The sequence below is a fragment of the Stegostoma tigrinum genome, chromosome 9, assembly GCF_030684315.1.
Source record: "Stegostoma tigrinum isolate sSteTig4 chromosome 9, sSteTig4.hap1, whole genome shotgun sequence".
NCBI lineage: Eukaryota > Metazoa > Chordata > Chondrichthyes > Orectolobiformes > Stegostomatidae > Stegostoma > Stegostoma tigrinum.
In genome coordinates this window covers 75,955,465-75,979,004 of record NC_081362.1, presented here as the reverse complement: position 1 = coordinate 75,979,004, position 23,540 = coordinate 75,955,465, and the positions used below count along the sequence as shown (strand labels likewise).

At 43.2% G+C, this 23,540-nt stretch overlaps 1 protein-coding gene across 2 annotated transcripts in view; it reads right to left on the bottom strand.

The window, feature by feature from the left end:
- rgs7b (regulator of G protein signaling 7b) overlaps positions 1–15,776 on the bottom strand; it is a 405,937-nt gene extending 390,161 nt beyond the window's left edge. Inside the window, exons 1-2 of one of the 2 annotated variants that reach the window (XM_048536139.2) lie at positions 15,520–15,776; positions 14,949–15,075 (exon numbers count right to left, since the gene is read on the bottom strand). In XM_048536139.2, coding sequence (XP_048392096.1) covers positions 14,949–15,075; positions 15,520–15,542 — 150 coding nt within the window. In that variant the 5' untranslated portion in view covers positions 15,543–15,776. The remainder of the gene's footprint in view (positions 1–14,948; positions 15,076–15,519) is intronic. The other variant, XM_048536137.2, reaches the window with a different exon arrangement.
- Between the last annotated feature and the right edge of the window lie 7,764 nt (positions 15,777–23,540).

Sequence of the window (23,540 nt, the reverse complement as noted above, 5' to 3'; positions counted from 1 at the left end):
CCTTGCTAACCAATCTACTATGAGGAACCTTGTTGAACACCTTACTGAAGTCCATTTGGATCGCAGCTACTGCTCTGCCCTCTTCGATCCTCTTTGTTACCATATCTTCAAGTTTTGACTTTTAATCTGGCTTTGGTGATCGCCCAGTTTATGAAAACTCAGAAATACCAATAATCGGGCCTTGCGTACATAAGGAAAAGTACAACAAAAATACAGATCTGCTAAAATGCAAGCAACATAATACTTGTGTAACATTATATGGAGAAGAGGTCTTTCATCACAGACAATCCAACAACAGAATGACCACACCAAACTAGAAGAAGGGAAACACAAACATTGAAACACATTTCCAATACAGCTTGGGGGAAACAATATTCATCCATTTTCTGTATAGAGAGCAGGGGTGTATCTGTTCTAGCTCATCTGGTGAGTCAATGTGCTTAGCAACTGTTCTAAGAAAGTCTGACTACTGCAAGCTGTACCGAAAGCTACTACACCTGATACATACGGCATAGAATTCCAACGTTTTGTAAAATACAAAAAGTTTTATATTTTATATAAATATAAAATTGATCACACTGAATATTAATGGATGTTTGCTAAGCACATATACACAGCAAGCACATTTGCCTAAATTCTGCACAGATTTTTTTCAACCAGCATTAACATATGTGGCTAAATCAGTGTTGCCGCTGTTCTGATTCCTTTTCAGATGATACTGATGTAGAAAAGAAATGTAATCGAGTTACAAAAGGAAATTTGCGCTTTTGTTTGAACAGTTCACACCTGAAATTTTGTGTCATCAAGTCTTAGTTTCAACGAAGCTTTAATTTTCATCATTAATATGCAAACTGGATAAGTTACAGAGTTGGAGCCCAGTTTACATGGAACAAACCACATGTAAAGTGAAGGAGAAAAACTGCAACATAAAGGACAAGCTATGGACATTGCTTTCGTGCCAAGTATTTTTTAAAAGGACCTACAATGCTGAAATCTTGGTATGTGGAAGGTGTAAAACAGGAGACTGAATGAGTTTGACAGAGGGCGCTAGATCCACAAGATGAAGGTAAGGAGATAGCAGCAGAATTATTAACTAAGATTGCTAAACGATTGAATAGTACATATTTTCTAACCAACCTGCTCAAAGATGTTATTGCACACCTTGAGAGTAAGCATGACATGAACCCAGGCCTCCTGTTTCAGAGATAGGGACCACTACCACAAAATCCTGAATTATATTCTGACCACACAGTGTTTGGTAAGGCGAATGAGAAAGAACAGCTTGTCCGTACTGGCCTTGTATCAGAGGTCATCCAGTCATCAGTGCCAGACTTGGCAAAATGTAATAGTAAAATTTATTGTTAACTGTGTGCAAAATTAGAAGTCACTGAGTTGAAGGGATTGTAGCAACATGATACGAAATTGATTGACTGACAGGAAGCAGAGAGTCGTGGTTGATGTGTGCTTTTTGGACTGGATGGAAGTTCCTCGTGGATTTTCCCTGAGGTCAGTGTTATACCTGGTCCTCGAGCAGCTAAGTTGTTAATAAGATTAATACCCTACACTTTGTTGCACAGGATGCAACGCCAACATTCACAAATAGGACCATAAGACGTAGGATCAGAAGTCGGCCATTCAGCCCATTGAGTCTGCTCTGCCATTGAATGGGATCATGGCCAGACTGAAAATAAGGTTTAGATTTAGGTTTTATCGTCATGTGTACGCAAGTACAGTGATTCGAGATTATAGTGAATAGTGTACAAAGTCACCATTCCCAGTACCATCTTAGATATAAAGGTGCCAAGGTACAAAATACTAGGTACAAACATAGAAAAATAAAGAATTAAGTTAAAAGGTTCAACACTATAGTTAAAGAGTCATTGTGTCATAAAGTCATACAGCATGGAAACACATCAGTTAGTTTAACTAGTCCATATTGAATATGTTCCCAAACTAGACTAGTGCCATTTTTTCTTCTCAGTATAAAGTAGAAAAATAAGATATAAAGTGAGAAGTTAAACATTGTAGTCCTTTCTTACGCCACGAACCTGCAGATGCTCCATGCAGGGCTTTCCCTACGAGGGCTCACTGTCCCCAAGCTGGGCATGTTTTTACCACGCTGGTATAGGGAAAGGCAGGAGGTTTAAAAGAGATTTGAGGGATACTTTTTCACCCAGAAGGTACTGGATGTCTGGATCCATTGCCAGGGGAGGGGGTGGTGGAGTGGGGAGGGGGGAAGGAGGTTGAGGTAGGTAACCTCACAACCTTTTAACACAAGTACTTGGATGTGCATTTGAAATGTCATAATGTTCAAGGCTAAAGGCCTATTGATGGAAGGTAGGACTAGTGTGGGTTGTAATGTATTTTTGGCAGTGAAGTGTGACCGGCTGAAGGACCTTTTCTCCACTGTATGATGCTTCGAAGTGTGAAATAATTCACTTTGGTAGGAAGAATGCAGAGATACAATATAAACTGAAGTGTGCAATTGTAAATGTGTTGCGGGAAGAAAAAGATCTGGGTATATAGGTGTATTGATCATTGAGGGTAGGAAAACAGGTCAACCAAGGGTTTAATAAAGCACACATATTGAAGACTTTATTATTGCATACAGTGCAAAAACATGGAAGTTATGTTAAATTTGTGTAAAATACTGTCTCAGCCCCAGTTGGAGTATTGTGCCCATCTCTAGGTGCTCCACTTTAGGAAGGATGTGAAGACATTACAGATTGTGCACGTAATAATATCAAGAATGGTTCCAGGGATATGGATCTTCAGTAAAAGACAGAATAAAGAAGTTAAGACTGTTTCGTTTGGAGAAGAGGTGGTTGGAAGAAGAATAATAGAGGTTTTCAAAATCACAAGGGATATGGACAGAGTAGATGGGGAAACGCTGTTCATATTGGAAGGATCGAGAACAAGAGGGGGCAGATTTAAGGTAAGTGACAAAAGAAGCAATGTAAACTTGGGAAAAACTTTTTAACTCACTGAGTGGTTAGGGTTTGGAGTGCACTGCCTGAGGGTTTGCAGGAGGCTGGTTCAATTGAGGCCTTCAAGAGGAATTTGGATTATATCTGTAAAAAGAGAATGTTCAGGTCTACGAGGAGAAGGCAGGGAAGTGGTGCTAGGTGAACTAGCTCCTTCAGAAAGCCAACAAAGGCATGATGGGTGGAATGATCTCGTTCTGAGCTGTAAGCATTCTGTGATGTCGACTCAGTGAAATGAAATTTTCTGAATTGGTAAAAAGAAGGCTGCCAGGAAATGAAGGCAATGTAACAGGAGTTCATGACCCCTATGTCACTGCCATCAGAACAATTGGTTTAGTAACGATGGTGTACACAGTACATAGATAGGCATTGGATACATAAACAACATGGAGACATTACACAGCAAAGATAAGTCTGCACACATCATTGGATTCAAACACAGCCCTGCAAAGCTGACAAAAGTTTAAACTGGAAATATTTTAAAGATGCTTTATTGATCAGAATCAATAGTAAAAATATTAGCTTTTCCATCAAGAAACTATGAGACCCCTTGCAGAGATTTTGCATCATCTATAACTATGGGTGAGGTTCCTGACATCTGGAGGGTGGCGAATGTTGTACCTTTGTTGAAGAAAGGTTGTAAGGTGAAACCAGGGAGCTATAGACCTGAGAGTCAGACTTCGGGTGTAGGTAGGTTGTTGGAGGTTATTGTAAAAGATAGCATTAAGGGACATTTAGAGAAGCAAAATTTGATTCAGAATAGTCAGCATGTTTAGTGCAAGGAAAATTGTGCCTCACAAACTTAATTTTTTTTTGAGGAAGTTACCAAAAAGAATGAAGACAGTAGAGCAACAGACAGTGTTTATTTTGATTTTAGTAAAGCCTTTGACAAGGGTCCGTATGGTAGACTAATTAGGAAAGTTACGTCACATGGGATTCAGGGTGAACTTGCCAATTGGATACATAATCAGCTTAATGGCAGGTGACAGAGAGTAATGGTGGAGGGTTGCTTTTCGGACTACAGGCCTGTGACCAGCAGTGCTCCACAGGGATCGGTTCTGGGTCCTTGTTTGTTTGTCATTTATATAAATGATTTGAATGAGAATTTAGAAAGCGTGGTAAGTAAGTTTGCAGATGATACCAAAATTGGTGGCATTGTAGACAGTGAAGAATGTTTTCTAAGATTATAAAGGGATCTTGATCAAATGGGTCAATGGGATAAAAAATGGCAGATGGAGTTCAGTCTGGATAAATGTGAGGTATTGCATTTTGGTACAACAAACAAGGGTAGGGCTTATACAATTTATGGTAGGACCTTGGGTAGTGTTGTAGAACACAGGAATCTAGGGGTGCAAGTACATAATTCTTTAAGCTTTACATCACATACAGATAGGATGGTTAAAAAGACATTTGGTATGCTTGTCTTCATTGCTCAGTCCTTTGAGTATAGGATTTGGGACGTTATGATGAGGTTGTACAGGACATTGGTAAAGCCTCTTCTAGAATACTGTGTCCAGTTCTGGTTGTCCAATTAAAGGAAGGATATTATCAAGCTGGAGAGGGTTCAGAAGAGATGTACTAGGATGTTGCTGGGTATGGAAGGTTTGAGTTATAAGGAAAAGCTGTGTAGGCTGGGACATTTTTCACTGGAGCATAGGAGGTTGAGAGGGGCCCTGATAAAAGTTTATAAAATATTGAGATATAAATAGACTTGATGGTAGTTGTCTTTTTCCTAAGAAATGAAATTTCAAGACTAAGGCTTGCATTTTTAAGGTGAGAGGAGAGATATTTTAAAAAGACATGAGAGACAAATTTTTTTACAGAGGATGGTTCACATGTGGAATGAACTTCCTGATGAAGTGGTGGATGCAAGTACAATTGTAATGTTTAAAAGACATCTGAATGGAAAAAATGAACAGGAAAGGTTTCGAGGGATATGGGCCAGGAGCAGGCAAGTGTGACTAGTTTGGGATTATGTCCAGCATAGACTGGTTGGACTGAAGGATCTGTTTCCATGCTGTATGAATCTATGACTCTAAATCACAATTAAAATGTTCAAATGGATGCACTGCTGACAGAAGCCACATACTTGGTGAACCAAAATTACCGCACAGTATGCAGCACAACTCATCTCAGCTCCAGGACATCAGCTCCTCTTCAAAATAATGTCCTGGGCCAAACCATCTTCAGATACTCCATTAATGACGTTCCCTCCATCATAAGGTCAGTAGTGAGGATGTCACTGGTGACTGCACAATGTTCAGCACCATTTGCATCTCCTCAGATATTGAAGGAATCCATGTCCAAATGCAATAAGATCTGGACAATATCCAGGCTTGGCTTGAAAAGTGGCAAGTAATATTTGCGCCACACAAATTCCACACAATAACCATCTCCAATAAGAAACAGAAAAAAACCACGCCTTGACATTCAGTGGTGTTCCCATCATTGAATGCACCACTATCAAGATCATGGTGTTACCATTGAGCAGAAACTGAACTGGACAAGCCACATAAATAAAGTGGCCACAAGAGCAAGTCAGGGGCTATGAATACTGTTGTGTCTAATTCACCTCCTGACTCCCCAAAGCCTGACCCCCACAAGTCATGAATTTCATAGAATATTTCCACCTTACCTGGATGAGTGCAGCTCCATCAAAGCTCAAGAAGCTTGGCATCATCCAAAACAATGCAATCTGCTGATTAGCATCACATCCATAAACATTCACTCTCTCCACCATTGACACTCAGTAGTAGCAGTATGTACTATCTACAAGATGCACTGCAGAATTCATTAAAGATGCTTAGACAAAACCATCCATACCCATGACCAATTCCACCTAGAAGGACAAGGGTAGCAGATACATAGGAATACCACCTCTAACTTCCCCTTCAAGCAACCCACAATCTTGACACGGAAATATATTGCCATTGCCCCATCAACAATGTCCTGGAATACCCCCCAATGACCTTTAGAGTTGCTTACATCACATCGACTAAAGAGGTTCAAGAAGGCAGCTCACCATCACCTTCTCCAGGGCTACTAGGGACAGGCAATAAATGCCAGCCCAGAGAGTGACAGCCATGTCCCAAGAGTGATTTTTTTCAAGTATGTCTAAAATTTTCTACCTATTTACAAATTCCCATATTAATTGAAGTATGTTGTAAATAAATTTATCATTTCTTGGGCACAATCAAAGCCTACTTTGGACCATCCTTATCTATGTGGTGCAAGTACGTAGTGTTATTTCAAAGATTATTTTCCCTCACTCTCCCAAAAATAAGGATATAGTACTCATTTGGTAGGATGCTATTACTGCAGAATGTTTTCATGAACATTTTACATATGTAGGGTAATGCAAAGCCGAAGCGCATTTCCAGACAACGACACATTGATGGGCTAGATCAAAAGCAAGCATGCTGGCTCAGTGGTTAGCACTGATGCCTCGTAGTACCAGAATCCACGTTTAATTCCAGTCTCAGGAGACTGTCTGTGTGGAGTGTGCACATTCTCCCCCTGTCTGAGTGGGTTTCCTCCCACAGTCCAAACATATGTAGGCTAGGTGGATTGGTTATATGAAATTGCCCATAGCGAATGGGGTGTACAGGTTAGATGGGTCATCTCTGGAGGATCAGTGTGGGCTGAATGGCCTGCTTCCACACTGTGAGAATTTTATGAAAGTCAAAAACCACAGAGCTGAGTTAACTAACTTGAGGGTATTATTTCCTCAGAATATCTCATGGATATACAATACTGTGTAACATATAGAGACGTTATGATGTAATTTTGTCAGGATAGTTATTACCATTATTGGTATTATTATTAATGATATTACTCTGAAAAAAGTTGTGAAAAAAAAGACCAGTGCTGTGACTCTTTAGACTGTTCCACATCCTAAATTCTGTAAAAGGTGGCATATAGCAGTAATTGAGAAGAATCTACTTTTAAGAAATTACTGAGGATTGTGAAGACCTTCTTAAAGCCCAAAAATTATAAGTCTGTGAAGCTTTAAACTTGAAGAATGTAAATGAAAACTGTCCATGAAAAATGTATCTTTTCATTCAATGCAAAGATTAGTCATTCAAATAAAGGCCAAAGTCTACACAGCATACAGCAATAATTTAAAATGCAAAGTGGAAGACTGAAGGGAATTACGGGCATCACAGCCATTTCTAATTCGGATTGGCAACTCCATCTGCCTCCTCCAAGCAATCCTTGAAGGTATGTTTGCTGGAAGTCTCAACCTAATTCAGTGAGGACAATTAACTCAAAACTACAACAAAACTATTCAGAAATGGCACCTAATAAATCCTGAACTTCATTTTAGTTATTACTTCTGTAAGGACTGTTGGCGTTTTATCAATCAGTTTATGTCTAGGAATTAATAGGGAAGTCTACATTTATTGCACCAAACTGTTTTACATCAGTCAGATCAGATATTACTAGGTTGACTTTGCTAACCTCCAGTCGGGATCTATATAAGCTACTGAGTGAATTAACTCTGTTGTGAAACTACCGATAAGTAAATCAGACAAAAAAATGATAATTTAACAACAATTGCTTTTAGAATCCAAGACAGTAGCGTTTAACTACTGAATAAACAAGGTGTTAGCTCAGAAACTAGTGAAAGAAATAAGTTGCATATGTTACAATAGCTCAAGTATACTTCAGCATTAATCCTCGCTGACTATAATATACAACTGAAGTCGATAGCTGCAATTGATGCAATGTGAATAAATTAATTTAGGATTAGACTCCTCAGATCAAAAACAAGTAAACAGAATTATACTGCCTGTCCATAGCGTATATTAAATTTTTTACACCACACTGAGAAAACATCTTCCTTAGGAGCTGGTATGAGTGAACTGATCATCTAGTCAATCTCTGAAGGATTGTGTTATCCTTCCAACATGTCAGTGTCATTAACCTCAATTTATAAATATGATATCCACTTCTCCTGGATAAATTCACCTTCCAGACTAGGTGATGTTTTTTCTCCATTTACAGGTGTGAGTGTTGCTAGCAAAGTCAAGGTACATTCTAAGCTGTCGTTGTGAAGGTGGCGATGTCTCGTGGTATGGGTCCACTGACAGCAAACCCACTGACTGCTAGATAGTGAATTCCAGGATACCGACCCAGCACCAAAGGAACACTGTATTTCCAAGTCAAGCTGGTGTGTAACTTTAAGGGAACTTTGCAAGTAGTGGTGGCCACAAGCATCAGCTGTCCTCAGAACAGAGAACATAGAACAATACAGTGCAGAACGGGCCCTTCGGCCCTCGATGTTGCGCCGACCTGTGAACTAATCAAAGCCCCTCCCCCCTACACTATCCTGTCATCATCCATATGCTTATCCAAGGACTGTTTAAATGCCCCTAATGTGGCTGAGTTAACTACATTGGCAGGCAGGGCGTCCCATGTCCTTACCACTCTCTGAGTAAAGAACCTGCCTCTGACATCTGTCTTAAATCTATCACCCCTCAATTTGTAGCTATGCCCCCTTGTACAAGCTGAAGTCATCATCCTCGGTTCTTCCATCCTTGTTCTTCTAAATGATAGAGACTACTGGTTTGGGAGGTTCTTTTGAAGAAATCTACGTAAGGTGCTGCGGTGCACATTCTGAGTGATTAATTTTGCATTGGAGGTGGAGACGGCAAATGTTTAAGGTAGTGGATGACTAGTATTCAAGTGAACTACTTTGTTCTGAACAGCGCAGAGCTTCTGGGGTGTTGTTGAATCTATGCACTTATAGCCAATTGGAGATTAATCTATTATAAACCTAACTTCAAAGAACCTTAGAATTGCTGTGGTGCAGACAGAGGCCCTTAAGCTCATTGTGGCGGCACATGTTGTCTGAATGGGCATTATGACTTTGTGCCATTCTCCTGTCTGTATTCAAACAATCATCCAATGCATTTCCCAAATAATTCCCATTTCCCTCAGGTTTCTGGAGACCACACTAAGTCAAACGCTGTCATGAGGTCAAGGTTAGTTACTCACATCTCACCCCTAGCTGTCAGCTCTTTGTTAAAGCTTAGACCAAGGACAAAATGTGGCCAAGAGCTGGGTGGATCTGGTGGAATGCAACTGAGCATCAGCAAGTAGATTATTGGTGAATAAATGTTGATTGATAGCATATCAATGAAACCTGTTATGAGTTTGCTGATGATAAGGGGTGTACTAATGGGAAGAACTGACCAAATTGGATATGTCATGCTTTTGTCAACAAGACATGCCTCTATAATTGAGAGATAGTGGGAACTGCCGATGCTGGAGAATCTGACCTAACAAGATGTAGAACTGAATGAACACAGCAGGCCAATCAGCATCAGAGGAGCAGGAAAGCTGACATTTTGGGTCTGGGCCCTTCTTCAGAAAATGAAGAAGGGTCCAGACCCGAAACATCAGCTTTCCTGCTCCTCTGATGCTGCTTGGCCTGCTGTGTTCATTCAGTTCTACACCTTGTTATCCAGAGCTAAATAATTTTCTCCTTTGTTGGATACATACCAGAGTCATAAAAATACTGGAACAGCATAGCTAATGGCGCAGCTCATTCTAGAAGACAAATCTTCAATACAGCAGCCAGGATGTTGGGGCCCATAGAAATCTAGGTAGGTTGCTGTGGTGCATCCAGTGCACTCATCTGTTTCTTGATGCAATGTGGAGACAAATGTAGTCTTTAGGAGTACGCCAATATGGATCATTTAGTAAGCATTCCCAGAACTCTTTTTTTTTTTTTACAAACACTTCAGCTATGCATTTTGCACTCATAAGTTAGATACGGGGCGGCACGGTGGCCCAGTGGTTAGCACTGCAGCCTCACAGCGCCAGGGACCCAGGTTCAATTCCAGCCTCAGGTAACTTTCTGTGTGGAGTTTGCACGCTCTCCCCATGTCTGCATGGGTTTGCTCCGGGTGCTTCAGTTTCCACTCGCAGTCCAAAGATGTGCAGGTAAGGTGAATCGGCTATGCTAAATTGCCCGTTGTGTTCTGGGGTGTGTGGGTTATAGGGGGATGGGTCTGGCTGGGATGCTTCAAGGGGCAGTGTGGACTTGTTGGGCCAAAGGGCCTGTTTCCACACTGTAGGGAATCTAATATAATCTAATCTAATACCACTATCACTTAGAATGGGAATTTTAATACAGCCTCCTCAACATATTAGTTGGTTAATTTTTCATAACTATTTGAAATTGGATGTGACAAAATTGCAAGGTTGGCTCTGATGCATTGGTTGTCAAATCACTTAGTTCTATCTAAAACATACCACTTCTACTATTTAGAATGTGGTGTTGTGTTGTAGCTTCACTGAATTGGCATCTAATATCTAGGTTCCTAATGAAGCTCCTGGCCACTCTCATGCATTCCTCAATGAACCAAGGTTGATCCCATGACTTGATTGCAAGGCATTTCTACTACTGCTGATGGTGCACTATGCCTCATAGATTTCCACTTTTGTACTGCTAAATCTGTTCTGAATCTATCCCATTTTGTAAAGTGGTAAAGCCACAAATCATGACAGAGACTGTCCTCAGGAAGGTGGGACTATATCTTCACAAGGCCTTTGCACTGCAATATTAAGTGGATAAGTACACTTAAGTGAAACAGAATTGTGTGAGTGCAGTCAATTGGGTTTCCCCTCATTAAAGGTTCACTTGCACCTGCTACAGGTGCAATCTGACAGCTATACCCTTTAGGGGTTGAACAACTCAGTAAGAGTGGGACTACCAAGCTAATCTTCATGACAGACTTTGAAATCTTGCACCCCAGTCCAACCCTCAGTTTTCTTTCAAGTGATGTTCAAAATGTCAAAGTAAGTAATGATGAGCAGCATGTTTCCTCGATTACATTTGACCTAATGTCATGTGACTTCATGGTCTCCAAAAGTAATATAGAAGACTCCCAGGTCCACTTCCTCAACACTTCCCATCAGTGGGCTGCACATGGCACAGTGGTTGTCTGCCTCACAGACCTGGGTTCGATTCCAGCCTCAGGTAACTGTCTGTGAGGAGTTTGCACATTCTCCCCATGTCTGCGTGGGTTTCCTCGGGTGCTACGGTTTCCTCCCAAAGTCCAAAGCTGTGCAGGCTAGGTGGATTGGCCATGCTAAATTGCCCATAGTGTTCAGGGAAGTGTAGATTAGGGGGATGGATCTGGGTGGGATGCTCTGAGGTTCGATGTGGACTTGTTGGGACGAAGGGCCTGTTTCCACACTGTGGGGATTCTATGATTCAGTCTGCAGCCAGCTCTGAGGGTTGAACTTGCTGGTAGGACAGAGCTTGCTCATCATTGGTGATGGAGCGATCTGAAGCATTGTGCACATAGAATTACTTTGTGATTATGACAATGTGAAGCTGTGGGTGTGTCTCCCAATTTTGGCACTTGTAGCCAGGTGTTAATGAGGAGGACTTTTCAGGACCAACTGGGGAAACTGTGCTTTTCCAAATCCAAAGTTTAGGTTGACGCTATGTAAGCTGTCCAGTTTTGCTCTCATTATTGTTTTTTCATAGCAATTTGAGATATTTAAGTGGCTTGTTAGGACCCTACAGAGAGCTGTTAAAAGTCATCTACATTGTTGCCTTCTTGGGGGAACTTGTACTTAAACAGCACACTTCTTTCTGCCTCTAACTAGCTAAAATGACTTCTTCTGTAACCAGTTTCTGTCTAATGGAAATGTATTTTGATTTTATAAGCACCCCACTGCCTACACAAGATGAAAGTTCCCATGGTTTCTACTACAAGGTTGACTCTCAGAAAAATAAAAAGGATAACCACTAAATTAAGAACTAAGGATCTAATACTGAAAACTAAAGATTGATGAATTTCAGTGTCAAGAATACTATAAATACTATCTTAAGTATCCTTGACTTGATTGAACAATCTGCATGAGACATGAAGATGCAGTTTTCAGCTTTTTTGATGTCAGCCCTACTGATATATTTGATGCCCTTTAAATGAACTGTAGCACTTATACATACCAAATCACTTGTTTCCAGTATATCTTCTCAGTTCTTTGACAACAAGGCAGTTTCACGAAAGTCTATGGAAAGTAGGACATTTTGGTACCTCTGTTAACACGTCATCTTTTGTGCTGTGGTTTTTTTGCAACCTATTTTCTAATTCTGAAAGGCAGATTCTGTTGAAGCATTTACAGTTTCATTATCCTTGGCTTTTCTTCTTCCTAGAGTTCAATGTGACTACAAACTCCAATTACATATTTAGGGGAGAGGTGATGGCTTTAGTGGTATTATTACTGGGCTGTTATTCCAGAAACTCAGGCAATTCTCTCAGGGCCTGGATTAAAATCCTGCTATTGTAAAATTTGAATTCAATATAAATCTGAAATTAAAAATTTAATGAAAACCATGAAACTATTGTCAATCATGAAAAAGACCATCAGACTCACTAATGTCCTTTAGAGAAGGGAGGTGCTATCCTTTCCTGATCCGGCCTACATGTGACTACAGACAGCCACATGATTTACTCTTAACTGCCTTCTATGCAATTAGGAACAGGCAATAAATGCTGGTCCAGCCAGTGACACCCTCATCCCATGAATGATTCTTTTTTTTAAAAATCATTTCAAGCATTTCTTCTATGTCTCCAGGTTAGCTCATACATTTGGAGATAGCAAGAACTGCAGATGCTGGAGTCAGAATCAATACGTTGTGGATCAGGAGGAACACAGCAAGTCAGACTGCAGCAGAGGAGCAGGGCAAATACAAAATTCCGGATGATGGGTGTAAACCTAGAATGTTGACTTTCCTGCTCCTCTGATGCTCCTATAGTCCCAGTTATTTATAGCCTCATCTGATTATGTAACTTAATAATGTTAAGCCTAAAATACCTCATGGTTTACATCAATATTACTTAATACCTACACAAGATCAAGATCTACTGGAACCTGTTGGTAAGTTGTAAGATTCAATTCTCATATGTTAATTATACCCTACATATATGTATAATATATGTATGGAATTGCAAACAACGATATTCATCATATTGTTTACTGATGTATAATAAATCGAAAGTTCAAACACACATGCATCCCATAGATGACCATTTTTATTTTGAAAGAAGTGGTCAATTGTCACTCATGGAAATTCATTCATTTGCTCTCCATCTCCATGCTGCCATCTACTGGGACATCCATGGCCTGATTGTAAAGTGGGCTTTCTAAATATTTCATTCACGTGTCAACAAAAATGCACATCACAGCGAGATTAACGTTAGTCATTTACACAAGTTGAGCAGCTTTTCAGCTATTTACAAAGTGTAAAAGCATTATTTTGTTTTATGGTTTACTTTTCATGTACTGTTCCTACTAATGATATTAGGTTTCTCAAAATCATTAACAGGAAAATTGCAGGAGTGCATCATCTTTTGTTTGACAGTCATGCAGTTCTGCAAAGAAAGTGTTATTAATAACTTCTTACAGAAGAATCTTAATGCTCTGTTTTTGTCAACAGGGATTTCATGCCAGTCATTGACAATGTATCTGCAAGTGAGTCACCTGATAGACCGAGCAGTGATACCGAACTTTATTCTAGTGACTAATCTTGGGAAATTCCATTCTGCATTTTTTCACTAGTGAATCATTAATACGAACGGTCACATCTTAAATCAGGAACACTACGAATGCAAATTATACAGAGCAGTGCTCTTTTTTGAGTTCTAATAACTCAATATTCTTCGAATATTCTACGGTTATAATAACCGTAGCTGCGCTCCTATTGCCTTTGAAACGCAATGCAAAACGTAAAGCAATAAATCACAGCAAGTATTTGACTCCGTAGATAGCATCCCTGCCTATAAAACAGAAACGCCAGGTTTAAATGTTGACATGGAAGTGGTGTTCATGTTGCAGTTCAATAGGTGATAACCACTCAATTACACTTCCAACATTTCCCCACTAAAGTATTCAATACGAAATGAAAAGCATGCAATGATATGGAAGAAACCACAAATTCGCCTTTTCAGGAAATGTAAAGAGTTGCATAACAGCTGTGTTTACTATTGAATGTTTTTTCTACATCTGCACTGACCTGGTCCCTCCATCTACTTGCCTGTTCCAGCTCAATTCTGTGTAATTTCAGACCAGTGATCTCTGTGGCCCTGGGAAGACTATTTCCACTGGTACAGGAAGATCTAATCTCAAGGCTGTGTATTTCAGTTCATGTTGGGCCGTCTTCAAAGTGTTTCGTTCAGCTGGTATTTATAAAGTAAAACCTACTTTTTAAAAAAAATCATCACTAAAAACGTGCGGTACTGAATATGAGTGTTTTTGCCACTTTAAATGCCTGTGTGAGTATTTTCGACCAATGCCAGGGAGAAAGGCTATATTTAATTCATCCCAACAGTCTACAGCAGCCACAGCAGTTGTGGAAAGCCTTGCTCTAAAAATGCGTGTGATTCACGAGGACAACCGGATTAAACCGAACTCATCGTTCTTGCGAGTTCACACAGAACACGTGCTAGCTGCAGCCCACTGTTTGTGGGCATGTGGCGAGGTTAAGATCTGTGCCAGCTCTGGCTCAGATCTGCTTTGCAGCCACCTGTCACTTTGGTGCCGTCACCTAAAACCGGTGCATTGTGCCTGTAAGGGACTGAGACCCGCTGCTGACAAGCCCCTGGCCCCAGCAGCGTTCACACACACACAAACAGACCTAAATAAATACCCTCGGAAAGAAAGCTCTCTACAGCTGACCAGAACCACAATTCAACAATCGGTAGTTAGCTTAAACCTAGCCCGCCCCGAGCCCCAAGCGTACTTGGGACACATTGGGAACAGAAGAACCTGATTACGTCCAGCTAAATGATTATCTTATTCGTCCTGGCCACAATTACGGCCGTAAGCAAGGCAAACTACAAACATCATGGGTCCCAAATAACGTGCTGCACGTCGTAGCTTGAAGAAGACGCCGCATCTTCCGCCACAAGTTACATGCATTTCCCCACACACGCCTACCTTTCTGTACACCAGCATGTTCGGCGATTCGTCTGCCATGCCGTTGTTACTGGCATTCTGTCCACAACTATTTCCTTGAGCCATCGCAAGATCTGTCTTCAGCTGCCTTCGGACTTTCGACTTTTCACTAAGCAAGAAAATGAAATTAGAAAAGATAAAGTCAGGCGCCACGTTAGTACAAGGATTGAAGTAGCCGCAGATGTCAAATCTGGACATAGCAGAGGGCAATGCACATATACCAACACAAGAGGGAGGAGGGGTGCAGGCAGCACTTCGTGTAAACTTCGACTCTAAATCCCTTTATGATTTTATGACCGCGGATTTGGAAGATAAAGCCATCACAAAAGCACATGCGATCTTTGCGCGGAGCTATGCCTACGACAAGGCATCGCAGAAATGGAAAGCGCATGAGGATAAGCCATCCAAGCAGTTCTCAATAAAATGCACAGAAATGCGCGCAAGATTGCAAAGAAAAATGTGACCGGGATTGCACGGCAAGTGTACATTCAGTGCACGTTCCCCGCGTTGTACCGTTAGGCGACTGCATGCAGCGGAGTCTCCTCAATAATACCTCATTCCATCAAATGTTTTCATGCAGCCTTGGGTGTGGGGAGGCTGTGCATTCAGATGCAGCGTCGGGGAAAGGGTGCACAAGGTTGGCGGATGGGAAAGAGCGGCCAGACTGAGCCCTGAAACAGGTTCAGTACCACAGACAGCAACCAGGGCCGGCCACAGTGGCCAGCTACGGAGGGATACTATCTACTGCACCGCGTCTCACGGCTTAAGGCTTTGCTTTCTCCTTCTCTTCCCCCTCTCGCTGTCTTTTGAAATATTCTCTTTTCTGTTTAGAAAAGGCTAGCGACGACCCCCGTACCGTGATTTACCTCAAGCTCGGCGCACTGCACACGCCAGGAGCAGAAACCTCCTTATTATTCTTGTAATGTTCTTATCCGCTCCAGATCCCGGCCTCAGATGATTCATTTGAAAGGGCTTGCGGGTGGTTTAGCACCGAGGCTCGGCTTTCCTCCCGCCCCCACCCCCCCTCCCCCCAACTCTCTCTCTCTCTCTGTTATCCTGTCTGTCTGTGTCTTTCAACCTTGTTCCTGGGAAATGTGTTGCAAAGCGAGCCCGCGCTCCACGCTCCCCGGGCGCGTTCTGGGGAGATGGATAGGGGGCGGGGCGGGGTGCGCGTGACGCGCTCGGGCGCGCGCGCTCCTGCAACCGGGAGCTGAGCCGCGGCGATGGGCCAGCCCCCTGCGAATAATGTTCGTGGGGCTGGAGTTTCTCGCAGTCCGCGCGGTGTAGCGTGTCTTGAAACTGCAAACAGCAAGGTGACCCGCTCCTGTGAGATAAAATTCGGCGCACTTCCAGCTGGGGGAGGAGGTTGGGCGGCACGGTGGACGTTGGTGACTGGGAAGGGAGAGGAGATTTCTGATGACCATGAATGCGGCGGCGCGGAGAATGGGCTTGCAAAGTGTGAGAGCAGGGTCTTGAAGATTGTTATAGCCAAGTGAGGTGGGGTTCGTGTTAGAGATGCTGCAACTGAAACCTACCTCACAATTTTATGATCTCTCTGCTGAGAGAGTCACTCGCCGTCCTGCTGATCAAACTCACCCCAGAGACTCTCGGTCTCCGGTAAACTGTACTAGAAATCTGGAATGTTGGAGGCGTTACATAAATGCATGTTGTTAGCATCAAAAAAGATCTGTAAATAAACTACAGATTTAGTTTATTTAAAAAGCTGCTGCTTTTTTAAAGTTCAGTGGCATTGCCGACATAATTCTGTCAGTGACACCCCAGCCAAACCACATGCCTTTCTCTCTGCCTCTTCCTCATCGACTGTATCTCTCATTTGCCTGTCTGCCAGTTGCTTAAGAATCTTTACCTGAATCGGGATGGGAACCCTGTCCCACTGGAAGGGGTGAACGGGGAATATGCAACGGCATGAAGTTAAGATGGGGGCGGGGCGGAAAGCAGAAGTAGGGTAAACAGGGTGATTTTAATCATGACAAGAAGTATCGATGGCAAGGTAGTGAGTAGAACTACAAGGTGGGAAATTGAAAAGCTTGTTAAACACTAAGTGAGTGGAGTACCGATCCCTCTCTGCAGCAATCTCTCCTGTTCACCATAAAACAGGATGTAATTGTGTGAGTAGGAACCAAAGTAAGGATTGAAGGCTTACGGGCCTGCGAATTAAGTAGACAGAATAACGCCATCGTAGCAATGGCGAGATGGCAGCAACGTTAAATAGTTACTTAGCTTCAGTATGTATCGGGGGATAGAATAAATGGGCATAACTTTGTGTGGAAAAATCAGTAATGAGGTAGCACTTTCAAAATAAAGGGGTGTATTAAATAAACTAACCTAATACTTGTGTGCATTGCAGTTGTGTTTTCTAAATGTGGGTTCTTTTGGTGTTTACGTGTGTGCGAGAGTAAGCCATCATCTGGTCTAATCAGAAGACTCCTGTGGAGTAAACGAGATATAGTTTATTACATCTCAATAATTATTTACAGGTTGTAAGGATAGGCTGCACGTTAGTACAAAGAATTGTCACTGATGAGATCCAACTCTAATCTTCCACCAAATCCTCATGGGATCATAATTGTGGGTGCTGCTAATTGTGTTCAATCAAGCGTTAACCCTTTCAGCCAATATGTAACATCTCTACCAAACCTTTTTATTGTAGCTATTATTGTTATACATTGTTATATAATAACTTTTACTATAATTATCCTATCAGTAACAGCAAGTCTTACAAACTGAGCCAATTTGGAGGTTACACTATTCCCTTAATGTGTTCTGTTTAGACCTGCAAAGATGGTCTGTGATTCAAGGTTCTCTTCTGAACCAGATTTTGTTTTCTTTAATCTATTGTGTTTCTTCCATTACAGACATCAACCCTGCTACAGAAAATTCCTTTATTCTTGAACTTTAGACGTTTCTTGTCTTTTCTTACTGGTGTCTTCCATGGAGCTGTATGCACCACAACTTGAATTAGTGTCAGTGGACTTTTGTTCTCAATCCACATGTACTGAAGTAGAAAAACTTTCCACTTCATATGGTTCATTCATTTTGATTTTCTTATTTGCCCTCCGTGACTCAACCATTGGTGAAACTATTCTGTTCACTTCCTGAGTTGCATTGCTTGAAGGTTACTTTTTGATTGCTCTAATATCCATTATGGTTGTTGAGGATTCTTCTTTGGAAGATATTCTACTTGAACCTGACCTTTCTTAGTCAATTCAGCATCTAATGTGTAACTTGGATTCATTGTAATTAGTTGTTCACTTTGTAGCATTGCAGTCTGACTCAAGTCAGCTACTTGAATTGTCTTGAGAGGTTTGTACTGTTCAGTTGTCACCTCTTGTTTGATTTTCTTTCTTTTGTTGATTACCCCTTCTAGCTTTTAAATATAATTGGGGCCAACTTAGAATTCCTGGTAATGAAGTACATATACGTTTTCTAGAATTTGTTGCCTTCTATGTTGGAGAGGTGCTCGTAGCATATCTTTAGACCCTACAGTTGAAGTTCTGTCAGCTGTTGCAAACAATGTTCATCAACTAAAGCCCAAAATCAATACTATAATACGTTCTGTCATGTCAAACTTGAAATTCGTGAGCCATTCATTGACATAAATGTCTGCTTTCCGAAATATTTGGTCTGGATGACAGTGTACTTCAGGAAAATTTTGGTTTTGACTTTTACTGGAAATTGTTCCACCTCATTTATCACTTTGTTTGGGTATTTCATTGGTCTTTTCCTTTTCTACGGCTGTATCCTACTTTGACTCATTTTCTAAAAGTTTCTTATGTTTTACAGTGAAAGCGTTCAGTTTTAACAGTTGGACACTGTTGATGCCTGTGAAGTTTCTTCGCTCCATGGCATTAAGGAAATACTTTCAGTGATTGGTGTCTGTCCTACCTGCTGTAAATCACTTATAGTACTCTTTTTGACTTCTATTCTGCAAGGATAGCACACTGATTAGGAAAGAAGGACCACAAGTAACTGGATTAGATTTAATCTAACAAAAGCACTCTCCAAGGTTTAATTTAAAGAGGTAAACCATGGGAACAGAGCTCAAAGTCTTGGTTTGCTCCTCTTGCTCAATTTGGCAGGCTGGGGACATTCTGAAGGGGGAGGGTGAACAGACAGTGGTCGTGGTACACGTTGGAACTAACAACATAGGTTAAAAAAAAGGGATGCATTCCGAAAGGCAGAATACATGGAGCTAGGAAGAGCGTTAAGAAATTAGACCTCAAAGGCAGTGATATCAGAGTTCCTACCGGTGCCACATACTAGTCAGAGGAGAACTGACAAGATACACTGGATGAATAGGTGGCTGCAATGTGGTGTCAGGGGGAGGGTTTCAGATTCCTGGGGCATTGGGACAAATACTGGGGGAGGTGGGACCTGCACAAATTGGATGGGTTACACCTGGGCAGGACAGGGACTGATGTCCTGGGGGGACTGTTTGCTAGAGCAGTTGGGGAGGGTTTAAACTAATAGGCTGGGGGCTGGGAACGTGTGTATAAATTCAGTGAAGGAGGCAGCAGGGACAAAAACAAAAACTAGAAAAAGGAATAAGAAAAGCGATAGGCTGAGAAATCAAAAACAAGATTCAAACAAGGATATTGAGAAAAATAAGGAGGAGACAAACATTAAAAGGACAAGCTTAAAGGCTTTGTGCCTTAATGCATGGAGCATCTGCAGTAAAGTGGATACACTAATCATGCAGATAGATACAGTATAACTGGGATTACAGAGGCATGGCTGCAGGGTGACCAGGGATGGGAACTGAATGTCCCAGGGTATTTAGTATTTGGGAAGGACCAGCAAAAAGGAAAAGGTGGCGGAGTGGCATTGCTGGTTAACAGTGAGAAAGGATATTAGCTCTGACAATGTGGAGTCTGTATGTGTAGAGTTGAGAAATACCAAGGGATAAAAAAAATTAGTAGGTGTCATACTGGAATGGTAATATCGAGAATGGCATGAAACTGAAAATTAGAGATGCATGTGAGAAGGGAATATTGGTAAAAAAAAGGGATGCATTCCGAAAGGCAGAATACATGGAACTAGGAAGATGGGTGATTTTAATCTGCACATGTATTAGGCAAATCAAATTAGCCACAATGCTGTAGAGGAGGAATTTCTGGACTGTATATGGCATGGTTTTATGAACCAATATGTGCAGGAACCAACTAGAGAGCAGGCCATCTTAGACAGGGTGCTGTGTAATGAGAAGGGAATCGTTGCAATCGAGCAATGCAAGACCCCTTGGGGAAGAGCAGCCATAACATGATGCAATATTTTTATCAAAATGGAGAGTGAGGCTTTTGACTCAGAGACTATGATGCTGACCCTTAATAAAGGAAACTACAAGGCGAGAGTAAAATAGTATCAGAGATAATGGGAACTGCAGATGCTGGAGAATTCCAAGATAATAAAATGTGAGGCTGGATGAACACAGCAGGCCAAGCAGCATCTCAGGAGCACAAAAGCTGACGTTTCGGGCCTAGACCATTCATCAGAGAGGGGGATGGGGAGAGGGAGCTGGAATAAATTGGGAGAGAGGGGGAGGCGGACCGAAGATGGAGAGTAAAGAAGATAGGTGGAGAGAGTATAGGTGGGGAGGTAGGGAGGGGATAGGTCAGTCCAGGGAAGACGGACAGGTCAAGGAGGTGGGATGAGGTTAGTAGGTAGCTGGGGGTGCGGCTTGGTGTGGGAGGAAGGGATGGGTGAGAGGAAGAACTGGTTAGGGAGGCAGAAACAGGTTGGACTGGTTTTGGGATGCAGTGGGTGGGGGGGAAGAGCTGGGCTGGTTGTGTGGTGCAGTGGGGGGAGGGGATGAACTAGGCTGGTTTAGGGATGCAGTAGGGGAAGGGGAGATTTTGAAACTGGTGAAGTCCACATTGATACCATATGGCTGCAGGGTTCCCAGGCGGAATATGAGTTGCTGTTCCTGCAACCTTCGGGTGGCATCATTGTGGCAGTGCAGGAGGCCCATGATGGACATGTCATCTAGAGAATGGGAGGGGGAGTGGAAATGGTTTGCGACTGGGAGGTGCAGTTGTTTGTTGCGAACTGAGCGGAGGTGTTCTGCAAAGCGGTCTCCAAGCCTCCGCTTGGTTTCCCCAATGTAGAGGAAGCCGCACCGGGTACAGTGGATGCAGTATACCACATTGGCAGATGTGCAGGTGAACCTCTGCTTAATGTGGAATGTCATCTTGGGGCCTGGGATAGGGGTGAGGGAGGAGGTGTGGGGACAAGTGTAGCATTTCCTGCGGTTGCAGGGGAAGGTGCCGGGTGTGGTGGGGTTGGAGGGCAGTGTGGAGCGAACAAGGGAGTCACGGAGAGAGTGGTCTCTCCGGAAAGCAGACAGGGGAGGGGATGGAAAAAAGTCTTGGGTGGTGGGGTCGGATTGTTGAGTGTGAGGACGAGTTCAGCTAGGCGGATGAGAGTGTCGGTGGAGGGGGACTGGTCGGGCCTGCGGGACAGGAAGAAGCGGAGGGCCGTGAGAGTTCTCTTCTCTTTTGACTCCTCCCACATCCTACAGACTAAGGGGGTGGCCATGGGCACCCGCATGGGCCCCAGCTATGCCTGCCTCTTTGTAGGTTACGTGGAACAGTCCCTCTTCCGCACCTACACAGGCCCCAAACCCCACCTCTTCCTCCGGTACATTGATGACTGTATCGGCGCCGCCTCTTGCTCCCCAGAGGAGCTCGAACAGTTCATCCACTTCACCAACACCTTCCACCCCAACCTTCAGTTCACCTGGGCCATCTCCAGCACATCCCTCACCTTCCTGGACCTCTCAGTCTCCATCTCAGGCAACCAGCTTGTAACTGATGTCCATTTCAAGCCCACCGACTCCCACAGCTACCTAGAATACACCTCCTCCCACCCACCCTCCTGCAAAAATTCCATCCCCTATTCCCAATTCCTCCGCCTCCGCCGCATCTGCTCCCACGATAAGACATTCCACTCGCGCACATCCCAGATGTCCAAGTTCTTTAAGGACCACAACTTTCCCCCCACAGTGATCGAGAACGCCCTTGACCGCGTCTCCCGTATTTCCCGCAACATATCCCTCACAGCCCGCCCCCGCCACAACCGCCCTAAGAGGATCCCCCTCGTTCTCACACACCACCCTACCAACCTCCGGATACAACGCATCATCCTCCGACACTTCCGCCATTTACAATCCGACCCCACCACCCAAGACATTTTTCCATCCCCTCCCGTGTCTGCTTTCCGGAGAGACCACTCTCTCCGTGACTCCCTTGTTCGCTCCACACTGCCCTCCAACCCCACCACACCCGGCACCTTCCCCTGTAACCGCAGGAAATGCTACACTTTCCCCACACCTCCTCCCTCACCCCTATCCCAGGCCCCAAGATGACATTCCACATTAAGCAGAGGTTCACCTGCACATCTGCCAATGTGGTATACTGCATCCATTGTACCCGGTGCGGCTTCCTCTACATTGGGGAAACCAAGCGGAGGCTTGGAGACCGCTTTGCAGAACACCTCCGCTCAGTTCGCAACAAACAACTGCACCTCCCAGTCGCAAACCATTTCCACTCCCCCTCCCATTCTCTAGATGACATGTCCATCGTGGGCCTCCTGCACTGCCACAATGATGCCACCCGAAGGTTGCAGGAACAGCAACTCATATTCCGCCTGGGAACCCTGCAGCCATATGGTATCAATGTGGACTTCACCAGTTTCAAAATCTCCCCTTCCCCTACTGCATCCCTAAACCAGCCCAGTTCGTCCCCTCCCCCCACTGCACCACACAGCCAGCCCAGCTCTTCCCCTCCACCCACTGCATCCCAAAACCAGTCCAACCTGTCTCTGCCTCCCTAACCGGTTCTTCCTCTCACCAATCCCTTCCTCCCACCCCAAGCCGCACCCCCAGCTACCTACTAACCTCATCCCACCTCCTTGACCTGTCCGTCTTCCCTGGACTGACCTATCCCCTCCCTACCTCCCCACCTCTACTCTCTCCACCTATCTTCTTTACTCTCCATCTTCGGTCCGCCTCCCCCTCTCTCCCTATTTATTCCAGTTCCCTCTCCCCATCCCCCTCTCTGATGAAGGGTCTAGGCCCGAAACGTCAGCTTTTGTGCTACTGAGATGCTGCTGGGCCTGCTGTGTTCATCCAGCCTCACATTTTATTATCTTGCAAGGCGAGAGTTGTCCTTTGTAGATTGGGGAGAGTTACTTAAAGGGATGACAGTGGATAGGCAATGGCAAACATTCAAGGAATGCATGTGGGAACTGCAACAACTGTTCATTCCTGTCTGTTGCAAAGGCAAAATGGGTAAGAGGGCCAATCCATAGCTTACAAAGCAAATAAGAGACAGCATCCGATCCAAAAAAGAGGCATACAGATTAGTCAAGAAAAATAATAAATCTGAGAATTGGAAACAGTTCAGAATTCAGCTAAAAACGAGCAAGGGATTGATTAAGAAGAGGAAAATAGAATATAAAAGTAAGCTTACAGTGAACAGAAAGACTGATGCTAAGACTTTCTATAGAACAAACAAAGAACAAAGAAAATTACAGCACAGGAACAGGCCCTTCAGC